We start from the raw sequence: 24,160 nt of genomic DNA, 5'->3' as shown, positions 1-24,160 counted from the left end.
CTCGTAAAGCAGCCTCGCCGCGGACCGGAGCTACCGTTTCGACCCCAATTTTCGGTCTCACCCTCTCAGTCGACTCTACAAATTGCCGTCGCGTTCCACTGGCATCGTCATCGACCCCCTCGATCCCTGTCGAGCGACCCGGCGAGTTAGAAGAGGAGAACGCGCGAAACACGACCGGAAGTCCCCTTCGGCGCATAATCGCATCCCGGGTCAGCAGAATGACAAGTCGTGAGCGAGAATTATCAGTGTGCTTTCGCGCAGCTTTTGCTCATTGAGAACTTTACGAGCTCTCCCGTGAAGACTCTCACCGCGTGGTTACGGTAAATCGCGACGTGTTCGGCGGGGAGCTCCATCACCGCGCGAGAAATTGCGCGCTGCTCGGGATGCAATAGCTGACGATAATAATTCCAGCGGAGAGGAATCGCTCGATCGATATTAAGGACCATGAAGAGCTCATCAACACCACGAAGTCTCTGCCGAGGCTCATCGGGGCACCTTGAAGCTGCGGTAAACGCTGCGGTACGCGAATATACCATCGACGCGATCGTGATCCAGCAGGGCTCTTATTCTGGAAATATGGCGGTCGTTAAGTGCATCTAATTTCCAGTTCTACTTTTCTCGCTTCAGCTTGAGTCTCAGAAAGAGCGTTCGCTGCACGCCCAGGATAACACAATCGTCCGCGGGAACGAGAAGATCATACGGCGGAGCGAAGGAGTCGCGCGTTTGCGGGACACCGAGTAGACACGCCTAGAAGTCGGGCATTCACGAAATAGAAAGGCGGAGGGCTACGTAAGCCGCATAAGACACGTTTACGTCGGCGGGGGTGATCCAATAATACGGCAGCTTTGGGTATAAATAAAGCCTGCGCGAGCCCGGAGATCGCGAGAGAAGTCATGTCGCCGCCGCTCCCGTCGCCCTGCTCTTCTCTCTCGCTCAGTCTCTCTCTTCCCCCCCCCCTCTCTCTCTCTCTCTCTCTCTCGCTCTCTCGCTCTCTGCGTCGTGCAATCACTTATCTTTCTTGTCTAGCGCGGCTCATAGTCTTCGATCTTCTCTTCTCTCCGAGCGAAGCTCGGAGTCTCACGTTTTATCGTCCGCGACTTCTCTCATTCTCCGTCTGTCTATCCGTCGGTTTGTCTCACCTTTTTTCTCTCTCCCTCTCTCTTTCTCTCGCGTCTTTTCCTCAGACATCACGGAACGTGACGTTCTTCCCTTTTCATTTTAAATAGAGTCTCCGAAAGAGAGTCCCTCCCCCCTCGTTCCTGTCCACTCCTCCGCCTACGTGATTTTCGGGAGACGAGAGCGGCGTAAACATCGACCACCGCAGAGAGAACGTTCCATTCCCCAAATAGCGGTCCAGTTTATCAACGCAGCTGCGGGACTCCGACTGAGATATTGCGGTTCTTCAGCGCGAACTATTTTACTCTCTACTCCGTTATATCACCGTGCCGAAAATGTGTCCGTTAGAGACGTTAGAGCACGGGTCACGCGCGCCTCGACGAGATAATCGGGGTATCGCTTCTGGAGACGCTACCATCGAGCGATCCTCTAATTGCAACGTGCCGAAACCCGACCCGCACCATCCATCGCGAATCCGTTAGAAAAAAAGTCGCCGTGTCATCGTGTTTAATTAAAAGAAATATCATAAGCTCCCAACCGCGTCGATGAAAACTGACATCGCCCTCTGTTAAAGTAAAAGTTAAAATTTACACGCGCATGAGGAGAAGCTGTCGCAGCCATAAAGTCGCTCAACGGCGTCGCAACTGCAGTAAATCATCCCGATTCGATAGCAGTATTATCGAAAGCTCCCATCGTACACCGTTTCAGCAACTGCGACTCCGCTGAAATTTCGCGCCGCGCCGCTTCGCGACGCGACGTCGCGGCCGGTTTTATCGTCGCGAGAATACTAATTGGAATTCGCCGGCGAATTTATATCGGCGACCGGTTGAATTTTTCAGCGGCGCGTTTCCCGCCATTGTTCCCCGACGAGAGAGCTGCGCGCACAGCTGGGCGGAGAGCGCGCGGCTGTGCACTTACGTCAAAGAGAACGAGGAAGGACACGGAGGGAAGGCGCAGCAAGCGAGCGTGAATATCGTCGTCGGCGCGAAACGAACGCGCCCCACGGCGCCCATGACGTCCGTCGTCGCTTCGTATTCCGCTCTCATCGCGCCATATTTATATTTAATTGACACTCACGCGCGTTATTTTCCATTCGCATGCGCCGTGCCGCGTGGACGTGGACGTAGACGTCGCGGCGCGCGTACACCTACTTACAAAAGGCCGCATTAATCGACGGATGCACTCACCTGTGCACCTTCGCACACTCGACCCTCCCGCACACTGTGACCCTTCAAAGGAGGCATACACGTGCACGAGAGATGCCGAGAAGTGATGACGGGGGATGAAATCTCCCGAAATCCGCAAGGAGGGCGGGAACTCCGCGAGTGAACGAAGAAGAACGCAATGCGGCGTGTAATACGCAGGCGCGTAGGTGACGTGTGTGTGTGTGTCAACCGATCTTCCTCCTCTTCAATGCCTCGCTCCGACAAAGAAATTGTCAGACCACGAGCGAACTTACCGGGAAGAATCTCACGACGGCGTCGTTTCGACGGAGGGAAACTCCACGACGGCGCACACGGTGCGCCAACGCGCTTGCTCGTGCACCTCTCGACGACGCGACTGCCTGAGACTCGATCGATCGACACTATCGAACCGCGGGAGGTACAAGCCGAGAGCCGAGAGCAGCGTACGAGAGTGCGGGAGACCCCAAAGCCTTCGCCGTTCGCGAAGAAACCGCGAATGATCCGCGCGCGGATGTCTTTCCGTCGATATGAGCGCTCGCGCGAATTACTCACATTAATCATCTCGCTGATCAATTCGCTAATAGGATAACGAGCGTGCCACGGGGGGTGCGCTTCTCTTTTTCATCGCCGAGTCTCGCAGCGCCTACGTCGTGCCGGCTGCTCAGGTTGCGGCCATGGGCCGTCTCTCTCTCTCTCTCTCTCTCTCTCTCTCTTTGCCGCGGCGGTAGCCGGGAGGAACGGCGTTTAATGCGCGCCGATCGCGCGATACGCATACAAACGCGCGCGCGTGTACGCGCGCATACATAGTTACAAGTGACTTATAGAGCTCGCGCCGTGCTGAGCTTGTATATTAGCGCTATGTAAGCTTAACACGGCTTCAGCGCGCTCCGCCTACCGGCTACGCCTTCTAATCGACGTACGCACTTGTCTTTCGTAATGTTCCCCTCGGAGCGATAGATCGCGTGGATTCACATTTTTTCTCCCTCCTCTCTTTCTCTCTCGTTCTCGCTGTCTGTCTGCCTATCGGGCCCCCAAGCCGCCATACGTTGTATCCGCCGCATCGTGCGGCGTCATGATTTTTCTGCGCACTTAACACGCTCGACTAACGCGCGCCATTAGGATAAACGATACGTTTTATCGGCGGTCGCATTGAAATTCATCGCAGCGAGCCGTTATTACGGGAAGCAAATGTATCGTGCGACGCAGCTTCCTTTCGGAAAAATCGCGGGACCTGCGAGCGATCGGGGAAGCGCGACGAAACGACGTCGCGTCGTCGGTCTTATTGAACGTCTGATGAAGGAAATTAGCCGTGTCCATCCGCGAGCAGCGGCATCATTATGTAAGACGTTTGATCCAAATGTCAGAGATTATCCACGCGCATCTCGCGGATGATGCATCGCCGCGTCGCGTTCACACGCGACTCCACGCAGGTGTCACGATGAAGAACGGCCGCAGTCAGTGTCTTACCTGCGAGATCTCTCGTCGAAGTCCCGCGGACTGCTCGCGGAGATTTAGCTTAGACTGCCGAAGCGGTCAGCACGATCGGCACGAGTTTCCTATACAAATTACTCGAGATCTCATAACCTCGGCGAACATTGAAGACGAATAAAAAAAGAAAAAAAATAAATATTTCCACCTTAAGGTATTTATCAAAGACCCGTCTCACTTTGCTCGCTTCTCATTAGGAATGAATCGAGGTTAATCGCGACGTCGACCGCGGCGCATTTTCGCGCGCGAAAACGCAGAGCAGCGCGCGATAGGCAAAGGCAAAGGCTGCTGGCTTCCGCCGCTAGAAGAAGATCGCGCGCGATCCCGACAAATCCCGACGTATCTCTGCACCATTTACCACGTCGTCCGCTCCGAGAGACACCAAGTCGACCGTCTGGCGCTCGTAAATTCTGCCCGAAATTCTTAAATATCACGATTTCCTCTATTTCTTCGCCGCGCCCCGCTCGCTCGCTCTTCGCGCTCCTACTCCCCTCCTTTTCCTTCCCCGAGGAGGAACCAGTATTTTTAATCGCGTTTCTTCCCGCGCTCCTCGCCTCCCACGCGCGACACACGTTGCACCACACGCACGCACGCACGCACGCACGCACGCGTGTGGCACGCGCGTTCGGTCCCGTCGTAGTCGTCGTCGTCGTCGTCGTCGTCGTCGTCGTTGTCGTGTCGTTGTCGTTGTCGTCGTCGTCCCTAAAAACGGGGTTAACAACACCGAAATCTATTTATCCCGCCAGGATAAATCACCGCGAGCTTTACGACGGAGCGTATATTACGCAAATCGGGGCGTTATATCAATCGGCGCGCGTCCGCCTCGCTTTTTCCTCTTTCGCGCTTTCGCTTTTTCCTCTCTTTCTCTTTCTCGCACTTTCGCGAGCGCGTGTCCTGCCTCTTTCCTCGTTCGCCACGATCTTCTCGACAATCGTCCGCGCACTTTCTCGATCTTTGGTATTCTCCTCAGATTGTCCACCGCTCAGTTCCCCCCTCTGGGAGAGGATCCGCGAAGAATCGCATACGCCGACCGGCGAAAGTTGCAACGTTCGCGACGAGGAATTATTAAATTTCGTATTCCATCTCGGACGGACTTTTCTGTCGCGTTTCTCCTTGACTGATGCTAATTCTGTTCGGCAGGTTTCGCGACGGCTCATGAGGCGCGATTTGATTTCACCTTACGCGTCTTCATTCTCTTCAGGTATGCGCTCGTCGTATAAATCAGAATCCCCCGCGGCTGCGCACGCGCCCTTATTTCTCATCGCTCCCGCCTTGCTGTCTCGATTCTGCCGTTCTTTTTCGTCGATATCGTGCTTCTTTTTCCGGCTGGATCTTCTCGGAAGACGACGACGACGCACGAGGTGCCGAATGGACGTCCGGCGCGTTACACCGTGCAACGTTTCCGAGCTTGTAAAATTCGCCGTCGCCGTCGCCGTCGCGCAAGATTCTCGTCGTGCATTTAACGTTAAATGTACGACGCGGCCAGGACGTATTCTCTCGGGAAGGACCGTAAAAGCGTGCCATCGGAGACGCCGCGATTTCACTCTGTAATCGGAGACGTCGCGATTACAGCCGATTACAGACTTTCCATTTGCTCGTAATTTACGATGAAGCTTGTCAATCTCTTTTCCAACGCACGTGACGAAGGCAGCACGGGAGCGCGGGGGTGACACGCGGCTTCACTTCGGGCCCACCGCACGTTCTCGGTTACGAGTCGATTTAGATACGGCTGATAAATTGAGCCGGGCTGAGCAGCCGAATATAATCGGCCGAGAGAAATCGCCCGGCTACCTGCGATACTCGTATCACGATAATTACTACACGTGTAAGCTCCCGGCTAACCGCTCGCCGGTCGCTCAGCGTATTGGCATTGTTTCAAATACGCGACGTTGCGCGGATCTCGCGCGCCGCCGAGCCGACGTTTTTACATCTGTAAACACCTGCCCACCGCTCGACGACGTTTCTTGCAGCGAAAGTACGCCCGGAGGCATATTAATTAGCAATCCTGAGGAACGAATCGCCGTGCTTCCCGTGCGAGCGCTTCTGTATCATATCGGCGACACGTCGCTCGCTCGACGCGTATACGCGTAACGTTTTTGTCTCTGCCGCGCGGATTTCGCAAGTATTATTACAGAGGCGACCGCGCGCGCGCGAGAGCTGCCGACTGATCGGGACAGTCAATCGCCCGCAATCGTAATTATCCTTTAAAAGGCAGGGCGGACCGTAAATACAAACGGTGTCACGTCGCCAAATGTGCGATGTCGCGAATATTAGAGGTAGAGATAGAAGAGATAGAGATATAGAGAAAGAAGGACCGCGTGTTTCCGCGGAGGAGAATATCCCGCTCGAAGGAAGGAAATAGAAAACACACGAGCTTATTTATCTCACTGCTCCTCGCGCCGGCTGGAGGATTCTTGTTTCTACGATTCGACTTCGACGTCCTTCGGAGCGGATCGCGCGGAGAGGAAAGTTTCGTCGAATCAACGAACGAAGCAGACACGACGCTTCGACACACGAAGGAAACGGAATTTCTGCTTTCCAAGGGGATCTTGCATCTGTTTCGTAAGAAGCAGAGATCCCGTTTCCTCCGAGCGGACTGCATCTGGCTCGGGAAGGCTCATTGTCACGCGAAGTCGAGCGAATTTCTTCATCGCCGTGCAGTGATCGATGAAACGCGCGCGAGCGAACGGACGAGAAAGCGACTTCGCTCGGCGCGCGAGACGCCATCGTGATTGAGAAGCCCTCCTCACCTCCCCTCCCCTCCGTCGTCCTCGTCGTCGCCGTCGTCGTTGTCGTCGCGGGAGACTTTAACGTGCGAGTCGACCAAGTGGATCAACAAGGGTGGATCCCGGGAAACGCTCGCTGACGCGCGTCTTCGTTAATCATCTCCAACTTAGCTAGGCCTGCGCCGCCGGAGGATTCTGCGTCGCGAAGGCGAATGTGATGCGATGCGCTGCGATGTGATGTGTGCGTCTCTCTCTCTCTCTCTCTCTCTCTCTCTCTCTCTCTCTCTCTGTCCCTCTTTCGCTCGGTCGCTCGCTCGTTCACTCGCGAGAGCGCGCACCCACCCACCCACGTGTGCCCGCGCACACGTTAGTTTCACGTTGGCCGTGGATGTGGATGCTGCGCGCTGCTCGCCCCTCCAGGTGAAACCGTTTCCTGTGTCGCAAGCCGCATCTCTCATTCCTGAAGGGTCCCTTGCCACTCTCTTTCTCCTCGGTCTACCCCTCGCGGCCCCGCCATTCGCTCGCTCGCTCGCTCGCTCGCTCCTCTCGCGTGGCCGTCGTCGTCTTCTTTCTCTCACGACGTAGTAATATATCTGGCCCGCGTGGGCGGCCCACGTGGGCTTGACAGCTAAGCCCACGGGAAACTGGTTACACCCACAACTACGCTCCAACTACGCCGGAGAAGAGGCACACGCCAGGTAGATACGCGCGCACTTCGCTCCGGCGCTCCGTCAGCTCGCCGGACGGCTGGCTGGCTGGCTGCTTTTCGGTGGTTCGGAAGTGGAAAGAGAGATTGCAAGAGAGAGAGAGAGAGAGAGAGAGAGAGAGAGAGAGAGAGAGAGAGAGACACGTGGCGTCTCCGGCTGATCAACCGTGTCGTCTCTTTAAACGACTCGCCGCCGGGCTCTCCCCGACGTTTTCCCAACGTTTAAAAATATGCGGGAGAGGCGAAAAGAGCCCCAGAAAATATCGTTCCGGTATTTTTCTCGCCAGGGACGTCGCGCTTTTCGCTCACGTTCTCGTTCTCTATTTATTTTCGCCGGCCACCGAGAACTATGTGACGAAATTCGAGTGTCGCGGCAGATCGCGCCGGCGTCGGTGTGGCCCTAATAAATGACAGCATAATAAATGCGTTGATCCGAAAGGAGCAACACCTGTGTTAGTTCCAGATTTTCTTTCGCTTCGTAATGAGAGAAAGGAGAGATCGTCGGAACTGTGAAATATTTCGATATTAATATTCATCGATTTATAATCAACAGTTCATGTGTTATTTATAAATCGTTGTCGTAAACGCGGACACAGCAAGGTAGTTCGTGACTCATTTAGACGAGAGACCGCTGTTCAAGCGCTCTCTCTCTCTCTCTCTCTCTCTCTCTCTCTCTCTCTCTCTCTCTCTGAAATTACGCCCACCCCACCGCGTGCTTCGTATCGTCTCATTCCCCCGAGCAAGGGGGGACTCGTAACAAGTCCCCCGAGAGAATCTCCCGCTCTTATTCGAGATCGGAGAATCACGTTCGAACGTGGTAACGAGCGATCGAACAGTCCGTTCGTCTTCGAACGGTGCCATTTCCCACGAAAAACTGGTAGCTCCTCACAGCATGGAGGAAGAAGAGGAGGAAAAGGAGGAGAAGGAGGGGAAGCAGGAGGAGGAGAACGACGACGAGAAGGAACAAGGGGAGAGAAGACGGAGGACCCCGTTTCCGCGGAAAGCGAGGCGTTGCTGGCGGAAAAACGGCGTCGAGCGAGCGTCGAGCGAGCGTCGGGCTCGTCTAGCGTGTCTAATAAACACGAGAGCGCGCTCTCGTCTTCCGTCCTCGAGTCGTGTCGGTGAGGAGTTCAGCGTGGCCTCTTCTCTCCCCCTCGCGGGTGCATCGCTCGCGATGCGCGGTTACGCGCGACGCGGCCGCTTGTCGCGGACAATTAATTTACCCTCGGGGCGGTCTGAAATCGCGCGAGCGCGAGCGCGAGCGCGAGCGCGGCGGACGGAACGGACGGAGCCTTCCAGAAATGGAGTTGGTTTCGCCGCTCGAGATACGATCGTATACGTACGAGCGCACGTATCGTCGACGGCCGTGGAGAAAAACGCCATAACTCCCGCGTCGTATATGGCGGCAATGCACAGGTGCATGCCACCGTGCATCCACTCCCCTGCGCCCCCTTCCCATGACCTCCCCCCCGTACCCGCCGTCGTCATCGTTGCCACCCTTCCTCGTCCCTTCGTCCCTCGATCGGACGTGCGTGCAGAATGTCAATTGTTTCTCCGCCTCTATGTCTCTCGCGCACTCGCTCGCTCTTTCTCTCTTCCCGTCTCTCGCACGCTCCGATATCAAGCTATTCTCTCCGATGCACGTCGTCGCCGTCTCTCTCCTCTCCCTCCGTTTTTCTCTCTCCCTCTCGCATCCCCGCGATGATTCCATCGCTTTCTCCTCGTACCTGCCCCTACCGCTGCTCGCTGGAAACCTGATTGCGATACTCGGCTTAGGTATCGGACATCCCCGTTTGTGGCCCCCCCCCCGCCCCCTCTTTCTCGTAGAGAGACCCGCGATATCTTCGTATACGCATCTGAGATACTTCTTCTTCATCGTTGTATCATTCGGCTTCTTGCGGCCGCTTCGCCATAGGCGAGCGGTACAACGGTGCGGTAAAAAATAATTAGTATGTTCGGCGAGCGCATGAGCGTTTCTAGAAATAGACCGGTCGCATAATCGCGCGCGCGCGCGCGTTCGCCGATTCCGCGACCGCTTTGGCAACCTGCAATCGGCTTCGCGCAAGCGACGCCGTGAGGCTTATGTGCGAAGGAGCTCGTATGTTAACGCGCCGATCGGCAGACCCGGGGAATGCTTCGCGGTATATGACGACGGCTTTTCCACGGGCAAGCAAGCTATCGCGCGAGAATCGAGCGCGGCGGATTTCGCTGCCACTCGCCACGTCCCTGAAAACACTCTCGTTCGCTCGTAACACCGACACCGACAAGGTACCTCGATTTTTCTTCTCTTCCACATAGCCGGGGAATAACGCCCGCGAACACATCGCGAACCGCAGCTCTGTTTCTTTTCGCAACTTTCTCGAAGAATTCGGGACGGGTTTTAGGTCGTCCTAAGTCGGCTGAAACATGTCGCGAACAGGCTGCGCGAGCAGGCTCCGAGAGACGCGTAATAAATAGCCAGCCATAGCGCGCGCGACTCAACACCGAAACTCGCGACAAACATCGCCGATTAGGTAACCGAGACGCCTCCGTCCAACTGCCGGTCACCGTGCCGTGAGGAAAGTCGAGGACGACGTGTTTCATTATACTCTCGGCCACAACACTCCCCTCCCCCTCACCCCCGCAATTTCCCAGGTCGCGCGGCGCCGAGCGGAGCCGCGCGTAGTATCGCGGACGAAATGGTATCAACGGGGACGACACGCCTCGTCGAGCAACGAGGTGTAACGCGAGAGCCACCGAAAGACACGCGCGCGCTCGCTCGCTCGCTCGCTCGCTAGCGCGTGTGCGCCGCCCCGGTGAGAGAGCTGAATTTATGAATGAACGAGCGAAGGGCGAGCGTGGGCGAGCGGCCCACGCGCTTTATCATAATCGGGACCTCCGGCCTAGTCGCGCCTGCCATAACTGCCCAGGCATAGAGCAAGGTTGTTCGTGAAATCGAACGCGCTCTCGTCTATTTGACTGTACGATTACGCGGTTGCGTGCGTCGCGGATGAATGAAAGCGACGGGGGCCGCTCATTCATGCGCCCGCACGCGCGCGGATTTCGAAAGCGCCCTTTCACGCCCGCGAGCTCCCCTTCCTCGGCGGCTCGCGGTAGCTTCGCGCGTCTCTCACGTCTTCGATCGTCTCTTCGTTGGTCTTCACTCTCAGGGCCATGTGACAATTCAGCGATTGAACAGTCTCGTTTGAAATTGAAATTACATATTGCCCGGGGGGTGTGACCTTGGTTATGCTGGTGGGTTAGGTTAGGTTAGGTTACCACCCGACCAAGTGTCGCATTTTATGATCATAGCTCTCGGTTCCAAGCGGTATCTCGCGGGAATTTCGAACGCGTGTTTTCTCGTTACCGAGCCGGCGATGGATCGCCGCAGAAAGCGGAGCCTCGAGCGGAGCGACTTGGTATACAGAGTCGACAAATTTTTTTCCAGCAGTCCGATAAAGAAAATCCTGGCCGTCTCTCGCGCGGTACATCCTCGCCGCGGCGCGGCGAGTCAGGATCTCAACGCTCGCGCATCGCTCTATCCGCGGCGCGCCGACGTATCGAACGAGACGGACGGCGATTACCCCGAGGCGCGAGGAAGGAAGTTCTTTCCGCCCCTCCTTCGCTTCCCTACCCGCGTCAGTCCGTCAGTCAGTCTGTCACCTTAACACGAATACGCCACGGGGATGAATAATCCATGGTGCCTCGCGAGTGCGCCGCGGGACAATGTATGCGTCCCACACGGGAATTTCAGGTGTTTCGACTAACGAGCGATTTGCATGAAACAACGAGGACGCGCAACGGCGACGCGGCCCGACGACGACGACGACGACGACGGACGGACGAAGGAACGAAGGAAGACGAACCAGTTTCGAACCGCGGAACACATTCGTAACTCTGCATAATGCGTGCGAGTCGACGGGCTCGCGTGAGCGCCTCGCGTCCTGCTCCTCCGCTCCGTAGCCGTCTCCTTCCTCCTGATCTCCTCTTTGGAAGCGGCCAAAGCGGATGTTGAGAAAACTGCAGCGAATTAATTGGAAAGACGACGCGGTAACCGGGGAATATATCAACGACGACGAAGCGGTCACCGCGCTAAAACCACTTTATTGCTCTTCTGCGAGTCCGTGATTCGAGCACATTTTATGTCTCAAGTTGAAAGAGGAAAGCGAAATACAGTCGCGCGATATTCTCTAAATTCCCTCCCCCCCTCCCCGCGCACAGTGAAATTCCTCTCGAAGGTAACACGAAAGTTTCACACGGGACGGAGACGACATTACCGCGAAAATACCTCGAAACGATGAAAACGATGTTCCCTTGTTCTCCCATGAAATTTCACTACATTTTCCAGAAACACGAAAGACGATGAATGCCGCTATTATTATTATATCGCGTGAGCGTTTACGCGCCGGAGAGTCCTTTTTCGTAAATTTCACAGGAGAGCACAAACACGCGCGCGCGTCTCCGCCAAGCGCTCCGGATCGCACGGTTGACGCTCGCGGATTCCACGGACGTCTCCCGGGATCTTACGATCTTTATTTTCGCCGAGCGTATTTCACGCAACGCGCTCGTCTCGCGCAATTATACCGCGCGCGTTGACAGGTGAACGCGCGATTCAACGCGCGGAAAGTAATAACCGAAGATCGGGGGCCCCGGTGAGTAGGAGAGAAAGGGGTCCCGAGCGCACACGTTCTCCGGCTCCCCTTCGTTACATAAATTGCGCGAAACGTTCTGTCGCGCGCGTTTCATTCTCGCTCGCTCGCCCGCTCGCGCTGCTTTTATGCAACGCACTATGAATTATTGCGCAAGGGGGAGAAAAAATAATTAACCGCCTTAATAACAGCTCTTAAAATTCCGCGCGGAACGAGGCGGATTGTGCGCGCGAATTGTCGATGTTCAACGAGTCAGGCGGGCGACAAGGCCGCTTGAGGAGGAAAAAGAGAGAGAGAGAGAGAGAGAGAGAGAGAGAGAGAGAGAAGGAAAAAAACAGAAAGCGCAAAAAGAGGCGCTGCGCTTTGAAAGAGCCGATGGGGATTATCGTACGATCGCTTTTATTCACCGAGCGGTCGCTCGAGTCGGGCGCGTCGCGACTTCCAATCACGCCTCGTCTTCCGCCGCAGAAAAGAAGACGAGAGAGCAAGATTGGAAAAAAGTGAGGAAAATAAGAAAAACGGCGAAATGCAGTCGCCCCTCTAGATGCCCCAATGTCGGGACGTCGCTAAACACTGGCGCGCGGCGCGCTGCGCGCGACGCGGGGCGTTTGAGATAAAAATCATGTCGTTCATTACCTTTATCTCGTTTGATGCGTCTGCAAATGGCGCACATGCGTCGGCCGCAATGCTGCCGCTCGGGCTTCTGCTCGGTGTCCAAGGTAACCATGGTGCACGGCACGATAAATTACAATTTCGTCTTATCGTACAGCACGAGCGAAATATATCGCTACGTTTAACGGGTCAAGCGGTGCCGGCGCGACTCATTTCGGGCATCCTCGTCCCACATTTTCTGCGCTGGCATTTTTCTCCTCGGAGGAAGAAACGTAAGCGCGCGAGAGAAGAGACGAGGCCCAGGACGGGACGATGACGCACTCTGAGGCCAACCTCGGAGCGACGTGGTGTGCTTTTTGATCGCGCGGTTTTGATCACAAAACTCGCGGGCTCGCGATAACGGACGGCGATGATAGTCTCGGCAAAGCGGATCACGAGACGCGATTACACTCTCGATCCACCCCTTCGTAACCGATGATCGATGATGCTCCTGCGTAAGTCGGTTCCTGCAAAGCGACGACGATTCGTCTTGGCTGAACGTGTCGAGCGCGACGAGGAATCGACTCCTCGACTCGTTCGCTCGTCGATGCTGCTCGATGCGCCGGACATTGCGAAGCGAAGGAAAGATAAAAGGTTGCGACAAAGCGACAAGTTGATATTTCTCGCGAATTTTGCACATTTTGCTCAACCCTCTCGCTACGGCTGTTGATCGTGGATAAAAATAGATGCTGGTTGGTGACAAAGGAATAGATAAATGTTTAGAATAAAAAATCTATTATATCGTCCCACGATATATAATAGATACCGTTAGAAATAGCGACCAATAGGCCTCGACGTCTTTGTAATGCTCTCGCGACGTCCGAAAGGATCGATCCAAGGATTTGAACCTATTGGCTACATTTCAACAACAGCGATAAATCGTACGCACTATCTTACTTGCAAAAAAAACACATCGATTGCTTGTTCAAAATCGACCTTGTTCTTTAAAACCAACATTTCGTCACTCTTTCGTCTCCACATACACTCGTACATTCATGTACTCTCACGTTCGACTTTTTTCTATTGCAAATATTGTGCGCCTCGCTTTTTTGTTCACTGCTATTCCACTGCGCCCGAGGATGGACTTTTTCGCAAGTCTCTAATAAACATGTCTGTCTGTCGATTTATCGATCCAAGTTGCAAAAGAGAGCTATTGTCATTTCCTTCTTTAAAAAAAAAAAGAGAGAGAGAGAGAGAGAGAGAGAGAGAGAGAGAGAGAAAGAAAAAAAAAACCGTCCAGCCAGTAATAGCGAGAAGATTAGATGCTGCAGACTACACGTCGTCTCGACGTTACCGCGACGCTTTGCGATGTCCAGCGTTTATCGTGAAACCGATACTTCGATCGCTCGAGCCTCTGTGAAATGTCGCGCACCTCGACACACGTCGCGTAACGTTACGCTACGTTGCATATTGCGTCAGGACACTCGTCAGGACTGTTGTACGGGCGGTACTTCCGTTAGCGTCCAATTAATCGGGCGTGTGTAAACAATCGAGTCGCCACGCGCTGATGTAACGCTTTCACCCGCGACGCGACGGTGGGTCTCGCGATCGCGCCTTATCGCCCGGCACTCCGAATTTCACGCGCGTGTTTTCTCTCGCGCCGGTGACAGATTGAAACGCCGACAATATCAGCAGCGCGCGCACTCGAGGGCCGATTTCACGTTTGATTCATTAATCCGGACGTCTCTGCTAACGCGGCATGAATCTAACGCGCGCCAACGATTCTCGCGTTGTTGACGTGAGACGTGATGTATATTTATTTCTTGCTAGCTAGACGCACACGCACCGCCATTTGCATATCTATATATTACGATTCGGGGAAACGAATTATGACAATGCGGGCAGGCCGCGTTGACACTAAACGAACGTTTAATGGACAGCTCCCGGCTCGTGCCATATATGGATCGCACGCGCTTGCTCGCGATCATGCAAAATAAACGACACGCTTCGCGCGTTTGTTAACCAGCAGGATTACTCGCATCTTTCTACCTGTCTTTTATAATTTATATACGTGAATCACACCCGAGGCAGTCGCAATCGCGCCGTGACACACGCGTGCGCACGACTAAGCGGGTTAAAAAAGATCGTTAACGCACGCGTCGAGTGATCGTTATTAATCGCCACGTCGAGAAAACGAAAAGGAGATAAAACAGTCGGGCGACTGCAAATCCCCTGTTACGCGTCTCGCGAATTAAACTTGCTCCGCAAGCTCGATCTGGGATTCTAAAGAAAGTTTCGTCCTCTGGCAACTATCAAGCACGAGGAGAGTCGTATCGTAACAGAATTATCAAGAAAAAAATATTTAAAAAATAAAAAATTATTCGAAGGATAAATATCTATTCACGGCAGCTGACACACTGCATTTCTGCAGTGAGGACAAATTTTTCCAAGTGACAAAATATACATTTTCTTGAAATCATAGTCTTTCCTCGAGAAGGCGATTGCTTCCTCCCTACTTGAATAAAAGAAGAACTTAAGTTTCTCAATAAACGGTTTTACTAATACTCAGCGAATAAATATATCTTTACTCATTAGATATCTTTTCTCTCGATACAAAAACGTATCGCGAAAAGTGCCAGGGACAAGTGCAATTGAAAACAAACACCAGCACTCGAGAGATGAGCGGGTGACTCTAAGCGGGAAGATCCCCGTGTGAATCGCGCACGCGTTACGCGTTAAATATACCATCGGTGTCCGCGATTAATACGTTCCTCCCCCCCGCTCGCGGTCGCGTTCGCGCACGCGAGGATTAATGCCAGGCGTGGCGGAACGTTCAATCCATCGTCGAACTTTTCATCCGCCCTGTCATCTCCTCGGCGCCCTTAGGCGAACCACCTCGCACCTCGGAGTCACGAGCGGTCACGGCTAATTAAGCTTGATTCAATTTAATTAATCCCCTCGATAGCCACCTCCCTCCGTAGGCTCGAAGGCAGCCTCCCTCGGGGCAATTAGCGCGGAGAATCGTGGGCAGTCGTGCGGCCTAATCGTATCGAATTAATAGAAGCGAGGCGAGACGGACGAGCTCGCGGCACAGCTCGCGTCACGCCGCGCGAACGAGTTCGCGTCGCCGTTCTCGCCGGCGCGGCGCGTGGGCGACGATTCATTCCGTCGCCGTGAATTACGGTAAAATCAGCGGCGACGCGGAAAAAAAGAGAGAGGCAGGGAGGGAGGCGGACGGACGGACGGACGGTCGGTCGGTCGGTCTTTCGTCGAGCGTCGCGTAACTTTCGAAAACGTGAGAGAGAGAGAGAGAGAGAGAGAGAGAGAGGAGCAGAGAGGCGACGTACTGTTCGGCCGAGCGCGCGGCACCTCTCATTGAGAAAAATCCAGAGAGGTGAAAGCGAGACAACAAAATATTTCACCTCCGGTGAATAAGTTTTCGAGTATTTTCGCGTATATATGCGATTTTACACACACACACACACACACACACACACACACATACGCGCGGTGTATACGATCGCCTCGTCGCGCGCGGTTGTTTAAACACCGCGCCTGCCTCCCCCCGCGCGATAAGTGAAACCACAACGGGGCAAGATTTAGCATCGACGACTTCGAGGCAGTAGCCGCGAAATTGTATCGCGCGAGCGTACGAGCAAACAGCGTCCCCTCTCGTGGAAGCGTAATCGCACGGAAGCACGGGTATCCCGTATTCTCCCGTGTAATTTCCCGATCGAGCAAATTGATATCGGACCGCGCGAGAAATTATTAAGCGATTAACGCGCGATTCTGGCGCGACGGTGTCGGTTGGACCGAAGTGAAACTTAATTTGCCACCGGACGCAAACATACGCTCGTCGACGGGCTGCCGCGGTTTAACGACTAGCATAACGGAGGAATTATAAGAATGGAAGGAGACAGAGGAGAGAGAGAGAGAGATGGAGGGAGCGAGAGAAGAGGACCGGGACGGCCAGTGAAAGTTGACAAAACGGATCCGAATCCGCCGGACTCGTCTCGACCGCGACACCCACGCATCGGCATTTAATTAACGCCGAAATTATTAAAGAGAGACGGCTCCGCGCTGTCCGCACACTAAATAACCGCCCACGCGATCCGACGCGGCGCGACCGTTACTCGCTATTCGATCATTATGTAAAATCCTTCTTAATTACAATACTGGCGATCGATTCGACCGGCGCCTGCAGAAAGTCGAACGTACGTCGCGACGTCGCGGTCCTCCTCGCGAACTCCCACAACTCGTGATTTTTTCCGAACCTTTTTTCGCGCGGTGTAAATTCTCGTGTCGCGCGCGACGTTTCGTGCGGAGATCGCGCAAGTGCTTTCGCGCGATCGAAAGAAACGAGACACACATTTATCGTTCTGCGATAAAGAGTCGGTCGCGTTGCTCTCGAAGAGAACTCGGGTCGACCCCCGACGGGACGAACCCCCCACCTCCCTCCTCGCGCTTTTACGATCCTCGCGTGCGATCTCGCGCGGGACACGATAATGTCGTCGGATTAACTTGTCCTACGACGGCGAAATCGTGCCATTATAATCAGGTTTATCGGGCTATCTTTACCTCAGCCGGCCACTACATGCCGTGTAATTAACGTAATTACTATCATAACGCGTGCTCGTTGCCGCCGGCTTGTTCGTTAATACCGCGCACTCCGCGCCGGATCGGTCCACGAAATTATTTCATCTCCATTTCTTCCATCAACCTACTTATTGCGCTTACGGTTATTAAGGAGCCGCGGAACGCAGGGAGGAACGAAGAAGGAGGAGCAGGAGGAAGAGGCGGTGGAAAGGGCGGGAGAGGGGAGGGAGGAAGCAAGGAGCTACGGCATCGCGGCGACCAGGCTCGATCGAGCACTGATTAATTCGCGTAGCTTTTCTGCCATTTATAACGTCTCGCCTAATTAACCGTAGCCAGGTTAATAGCGTAATTTGTTACCTTAATGACGTATCAAGTTACAAAATTAACGTGGCAGATCTAGATGAGGAGGGTACCTACCGCCGCGCCGCGTACCTCGTTTAACCCCCCGACCGCGTTCTATTATTTCGTATTTTTCCGCCAGACACGTACTCGAAAACGCGTCGCCAGTTTTCTCCTATGTTGCTTTTTTCTTTACACTTTTGCGCTCAGTGACTCAAGACAGATAGTACTCTTTAAATCTTCTCGGTACGATATCTCACCGAAAACGAGCCCAAATGTTTACTCGACGTTTCAGAGTGAAGAATTCGCTCTAACGCACGAGCCAAGAGTCACTAAAATCCGTACGCCACTCGGCTGTCACTCAAGTTCCCCCGCAGAGATTTCGCTCCAGGAAATTGCGAGCGCAAGGTGTTACGCGCTTCGGCATCGGAATAAAGTCTGCAGCGTGCGCGATCAAATGTAAGGTGGAAGCAGGGAAAGAGCGGAATAAATAATGCTGAGGCTACCGTGGCGAGTCACAAAGATCAATGGGACTCGTGCGAGAGGAACAAATGAATGACGCAAATGCCACGGAAGTAAGCCGGGCCGCGTGAGCGAGTGGGACGAAGCGCTTGCGAAAGAGGGCGAATGAAATTTAGCAAATTACAAGTCGTTACAGCTGAACGCGCTAAGAAGATACATCGCGGCGAATGAGCGTAGATGATAGCGCGTTAAATCGCCGAGCTCTTTAGGGACCGTAGCTCACGAGCGCGCCCGCGCGCATTAATTTCAGCCGCGGAGTGAAGGCGGCTCCCGACGTGTCGGTTATACCGGCGCTAATTTACAGTACGTTTTTATTATGACGACTCGTGTACGCTTTCCGATAAACGAGCGGCCGTGCTCGCGTGTGTTCGCGTCGCCCGGCCTCACGAAGAGGGTTGCGAAAGAGAAATCAGGCAACGGACCCCCTGCATCGGGGAGAGAGAGAGAGAGAGAGAGAGAGAGAGAGAGAGAGAGAGAGAGAGAGAGAGAGAGAGAGAGAGAGATAAATAGTCGGGCCCCTCCCATGAGGAATGAGGAGGAGGAGGAGGAAGAGAAGGAGGAGGAGGAGGAGGAGGAAGAGGAGGAGAAGGTGAAGGAGGAGGTGACGGCGGAGAAGGAGGAGGCAGCGGCGACGGCGACGGCCTCGACACGCATTTCCAAAGTCTTTTCGTCGTCACGGACCCATCAGCCCCCGAGAATACCGTCGATTCTTATCTGGCCGTGCCGATCTTCATGATCTTTCACTATACGGCCCCGCATCGCGCTCGAATTTATTCCACAGCGAGCGGGCGAACGGGCGAACGGGCGAGCGCTCGCGAAGCCGAATCACGATTTGTGATACCTTAACTGTCGACGTGGACTTTATGCCGGCCGATACCGCGACCGCCGGCCGTAATAACTTTTTACGACGGGACGTTAATTGGCGATTAATATGTTCGGAAGTTTTCCGATAAACGACATCATGCAGCCGTATTAATTAAGAGACATCCCGGCGATGCGCGACACGTGAATTCGGCTCGGTTTGTTTTCGACGATGCTTCAGCGTCTCTCAGCGGTGTTTTTCTTTCGTTCTCCGTTTCGCGCTCCTTCCGCCGTCCCTTTTTCCTCCTCTCTTTTTAAAACTCTCGACCGTTAATTTGCGCAATAAGGATAAGCGCGTCGTAAATTCGGAGCGGAGCCGCGAAAGATCCTGTTTCCTCCGGTAATGAATTAGAATCGTCGCCAGGAACATAATTATTAACTCTCAGGTGTCCACACCGGGCCCAGTTTTATTTGGGACCTCTTTCTCGGGCAGCTCGAGCTATTTTTACAAGGACTGACATTTCACGTTACTGATTCTTTTTTTCTTCGGGTTCCGCCAGAAAACAGAAAAGAAAACAACGAGAGGAAGCTTTATTTGTTTCCGTTCCGAAACAGATAAATTAATTCTCGAATCGAATCAACGTCAACAACAACAACAACGGCACGGATGTTTAATTAATACCGCAACAGCGATGGTTAACCGATGGTTACGATCGGACGACTCGAAGAGCGACAGGATAAATAGACGCGCGGTAGCCGTGCATCGGACTTTTCTCTTTCTTTTCGCAAACGCACCGACGCGACGGCGAATCGACGCACGCACAGGACAGCTGTACGCGCGCGCGTTAGCGCCTCTCCAAGCAGTTAAATACCATCGACGAGCGGCAACACGCGAGAGAGTGCCTGTGCAAACACACGAGAGGCGAACCGCCGATATTTAACATCCACTCTGTAACTGTCGATGCGCTTGACGATCGAGCTGATTTACGAATCTATTAAACGGATTAATTGCCGCGTCTATATCACTCAATCGACTCGGCCGAGCTCTTCCGACCGCTAACTGGCGACCGACGAGCGCCCAAAGCGAATTATTGCACCGAGGGGGCGGGGAGGAATACGCTGCTTCGACATCGGTAGCGTCGCTCGTAACCGAGACACCATAACGTGGAAATTGAGCGACGCGGATTCTTATCGACGACGACGACGACGACGACGACGACGACCTCTGCGTTTCGCTCTCTTTCTCTCTCGTTGGCCGCTGACTAATGACGTCGACCCGCGAGCGTGTCGCCGACGACGACGAGCATCGAACGCGCGAGTAATTAAATTCACTCGATATTCGATATTCATTTATAACGCAGTTGCGAGGCGAGATTCGACCGAGGCATTAAGCGGGCCCTTAATGTTCCGATAAATAATATCCCGTCATGATCTAATCAACATAGGATGTCGCAAGCGACGAAATCAAACGCCTGCGACCGCGGCTCCCCAGCGGGCTCTCGACGATTCGATCGCTACGGGTGTCGCTGGATAGTAAAAACGGAGTCACGCGGCTAATGCGCTTTAATCGCGTCGGCTTGTGACTTTTACGTAACTTATAGGAATCGCAGCGAGTCGTCATCAGCTCATCAGCGGACACCGAGTCGAGCTTCCGGAGCTAAGCAACGTACGAGCAGAGGTATTTTGCTTCCAATCGCCAATTCTCCATCGATGTGTCGTCGAAGTCGCTGCCGACGGACAAGCGAGGCTCCGAGATCGACGTGCGAGACCGACGACGAAATTCCGCTGGGCTGCGAAACTTCACCGACGACTTCCCGATTTCTGGCAGTGAGATACGACCACCGCGCGTCTTTCCTCTGCCCTTGATTCCCGCGCGATATACATATTCCCAATTTTTCGGGTGACTGTCAATATCGGTCACGAGCGGCGATATGATCGCGTATCCGAGCGATTTATTAATTTGCCGAGCGGGAGAACAGATGGCCGCGACGCGAGCGTGCAGTCTCTCTGCCCATTATCCGAACAAGGCCGTCGTCGCTACGTCCCAGGCGGGGAGATCGAAAAGACGAGGACCGTTGGCTGCGCGGGGTTCGAAGTCGGGTCTCGCGGCCGGACGAAGAGTCCGAGTGCACCGAATCGAGTGCAATCGACGCTGCGATCTCGCGAGCGGAGAAACGCGCGCGCGCGCGCGCGAGGGGAGTCAAAAGCCGTCGCGGGGAGAAACGAGCGCTCCGCTCGGCCAGCCGGACGTGTTTGCGAAACGAGGTAGATCGAACGCGAGGGGATCGCGATTCAATTAATATCCGACGCCGCGGCCGTCGCGCTCCGGCGCTTGATTTAATTATCAGATTCAACCGATGCCGATAGGAATCGCTTCATTAAGCCGAGTCTCCGGCCTGAACGCGACGTCTAGAGAGGGAGAACAAGAGAGACAGACAGACAGACAGAGAGAGAGAGAGAGAGAGAGAGAGAGAGAGAGAGAGAGAGAGAGAGAGAGAGAGAGAGAGAGAGAGAGAGAGAGAGAGAGAGAGAGAGAGAGAGAGAGAGAGAGAGAGAGAGAGAGAGAGAGAGAGAGAGAGAGAGAGAGAGAGAGAGAGGACGCGGTCCTTGAAGCCGTCGTGCTCCGAATCGGACACCTTGTAATTATCGCAGTCCATTAGCGGTTGGCTGAGGAACGCGCGAGTCGAGCTTGTGCATTTTCGGGGCCCTACGTCCCGGTGCGTCTGATTTTATCTGATTCGCGCTGAAACCGTCAACGAGAGAGGCGGGACGAGTTTGCGCGAGTCCCATGTCTCTTTAAACGAGTTTGCGCGGACGCGGAGGCTAGGCCTTTAACACGCGCTTTTTACTACCCGATTTCATCGGCGCGGCCGACGACCGACGACGACGCCGTAAAAACGCTCTCGTCGAACGACCGCGCGTTCGCTTCGCCCGCCGCGCTCTCTCATCGCGCGCGTCGTTCCCGTCGTTGTAAATCATCGCGAATCGATCCTCTCGCTCTCGAAGCTACCCTCGATTTCGACGATGATGAAGGAAGGAAAGGGAGAAGAAGAAAGAGAAAGAGAGAGGCACCCCGTCTCGCCGTTCGCTCGGATACAATGAAGCACACCTGGCGTATCCGACAGGAGACGCAAGCCGACGAGGCACACTGCCACCGCTGTCACGTTTGCAAAGCAACCCGAGAGAACTGTCACGATCTTGGCAAACCTAATTCTCGCGGAGCTCGCGGGCAACGCGACGCGGCGTGGCGCGGCGCGACGCGGCGCGGGCCGAGAGCCACGCTCGATTTGCTGACGACCGCTCCCCCCGTCGCGATCTGCCAGGCGCCGCGCGTTTTTTCCGCTCATCGTCAGATCGCATCGAGAGTATTACAGTAACGGTCTATGCTGGCGATGCGACGTAGGAAAATCGACGTGGCCCGCGGTCGTCGTGTGGAAACGGTGCTACCGGACGAGCATCGGCGGGCGAGTGTCGTCGATCGCGGAACACCGCGGAACGGCGATCGTTGATCAGCATCGGCCGATACACTCAAGGGACAACCCTGACGCGCATTCACGTTCAACATGCGGCGCCGTGAGATGTACTACTGTACGCGTTTCACAGAGGCACGAGCCGCCGATCGATTCCGCACGTCGATCGATCTCCCGCGCGGACGAACGTATAGCGGACGAGGGTATAAGCAGAATGCACACCATTCATTTTCAACCGTGAAGGCCGGCCGGAGCATCGGTCGTGCCTAACGAGAGGTGCACGCCAGCCTCCTTGGCGTCTCCGTCTCTCACGTCGTCGCCGGTGACACGCTGACACACAACACGGACGCACATCCCACAACGACGCACTGTAGCGCTGCTACGTCGGCACAGGGGTAACTCACACCACTATTCGTTTTCATCTCGACATGGCGCTACCAGGACTCCAGCGCCGATCACCGACCACGAACGTTGCACTTTTCACGACTAGTTTGCGACCTTCGCGACAGGTGGAGGTCCCCACTTGCGGAGGTTCGTCCGCAGCCACGGTACCCCGAAAATCCCAAGAGACAGACTGGCTGCGCGTAAACACACAACACTCGCACGTGGTTTCCGCGGGGGAACTCGCCCGCTGGTAGAATCGACGTGGGGGCGACACGGGGGTGGCCGAAAAAGCGCGTGGGACCCCGCGCGCGCGCGCACACGCACACACATACACACGCACACACAGGCACTGATACGTTTCGACGTTGACAGCGGAGTGAAAGGGGGTGGAAAAGAGATGAGGGAAGACAGTAGAGCGTAGACAGAGAGAGAGAGAGAGAGAGAGAGAGAGAGAGAGAGAGAGAGAGAGACAGGGAGGGAGCACGAGGGAGAAAGAATGAGAGAAAGAGAGGCAGAGGGAAAGACACAGAGAGAGAGAGAGAGAGAGAGAGGGGGGGGGAGAGAGACAGAAGAAGAAGAGACGGAGAAAAAAAGGGAGGGAAAAAGCACACGCGCTTCTTGGCAGAGAGAGTGCGATCTGCGGTCGGTCTCTCGGTTCGTCTCTGACTGCTGTCGTGTGCGCGGCTCACGAGAGAGCATAGCCCGTGCGCGCTGCGTGCCGCTGCGGCCTGGGGGCCACGTGACACGGTCCCCTGCAGGAGGTAGGACCGCACACTCCGAGTAAGAGTGGCCGGCCATGTGTGTAGCGCGCGCGAGCCGCGCGCTTGATAGTGTGGAGCACGCGTGTGGGCCGCATCGCGCGCCGCTGTTGGGCTGAGGAAGCGAGGGGGGAGAAGGGAGGCGAAACACACCGCGAGAAAGGGGGCAATGAGAAGAGAGAAGTGAGAGAGGGAGAGAGAAAGAGAAGAGGAGCGAGCGAGACAATTGGAGAAGAAAATTGGACGGAGCGAGAGAAAAACCGCGGAAAATGGAAGGGGGAGAGGGAACGAGCGTGTGTATGAACGAAGGAGAGGAAGACCAGAGAGAGAGAGAGAGAGAGAGAGAATAGTTCTGCAAACGCAATCGGCCTGCTGTCGTATTTCGCGCAAGGAGCGCGCATAGGCGGGCCGAGGGGGACCGCCGGCGACTGCGAGTCAGAGTGGTGGACTTCTGGAGGGGGTACAGTGCCGCGAAAGGGGGTGGGGGCGCCGAGTGGGAGGACTGGGTCCGTGGGCCCCGCTCTGAGCGCCAAGCGAGAGTGGGGTCACGTCCCGTGCGATCTCTTTCTCTCTCACATGATGACGTTTCCTGACGAGGCACGGGGAAGTACGGGGACACGAGGGTGCAACGGGAGAAGAAGGAGGAGGAGAGTGCGGGAGAAGAGCGAGATACAGAGGTAGGGCGGCCTACGACCCCGCCAGGCGCGTGCCCCAAGTCAGGTCTCGCATGGTTTACCGCGCACGATTGATAACGAGCCGCGGTTGCACCACGCGATGCAGCGCGACGCGGTGCTTTACAGTCGTTGCTTTTTATTCGGCCGCTAATTATTTGCGCGCGACTGTGAGGCGGA

At 54.9% G+C, this 24,160-nt stretch overlaps 1 protein-coding gene across 2 annotated transcripts in view; it reads right to left on the bottom strand.

The window, feature by feature from the left end:
* LOC105186904 (Myocardin-related transcription factor) overlaps positions 1–24,160 on the bottom strand; it is a 202,892-nt gene that overhangs the window by 19,291 nt on the left and 159,441 nt on the right. Inside the window, exons 1-2 of one of the 2 annotated variants that reach the window (XM_025307422.1) lie at positions 22,390–23,005; positions 12,485–12,966 (exon numbers count right to left, since the gene is read on the bottom strand). The exons of the other annotated variant lie outside the window; for it this stretch is intronic. Of the exons in view, the coding sequence (XP_025163207.1) occupies positions 12,485–12,575 (91 nt within the window). The 5' untranslated portion in view covers positions 12,576–12,966; positions 22,390–23,005. Of the gene's footprint in view, positions 1–12,484; positions 12,967–22,389; positions 23,006–24,160 lie in introns of those variants that run through there. 2 annotated transcript variants of the gene reach the window in all.

This window comes from Harpegnathos saltator, unplaced genomic scaffold (genome assembly GCF_003227715.2).
Source record: "Harpegnathos saltator strain DR-91 unplaced genomic scaffold, Hsal_v8.6 scaffold86, whole genome shotgun sequence".
In the NCBI taxonomy this organism is placed as follows: domain Eukaryota; kingdom Metazoa; phylum Arthropoda; class Insecta; order Hymenoptera; family Formicidae; genus Harpegnathos; species Harpegnathos saltator.
The sequence above is the reverse complement of the archived record's forward strand: the minus strand, read 5'-3'. Positions and strand labels throughout refer to the sequence as shown.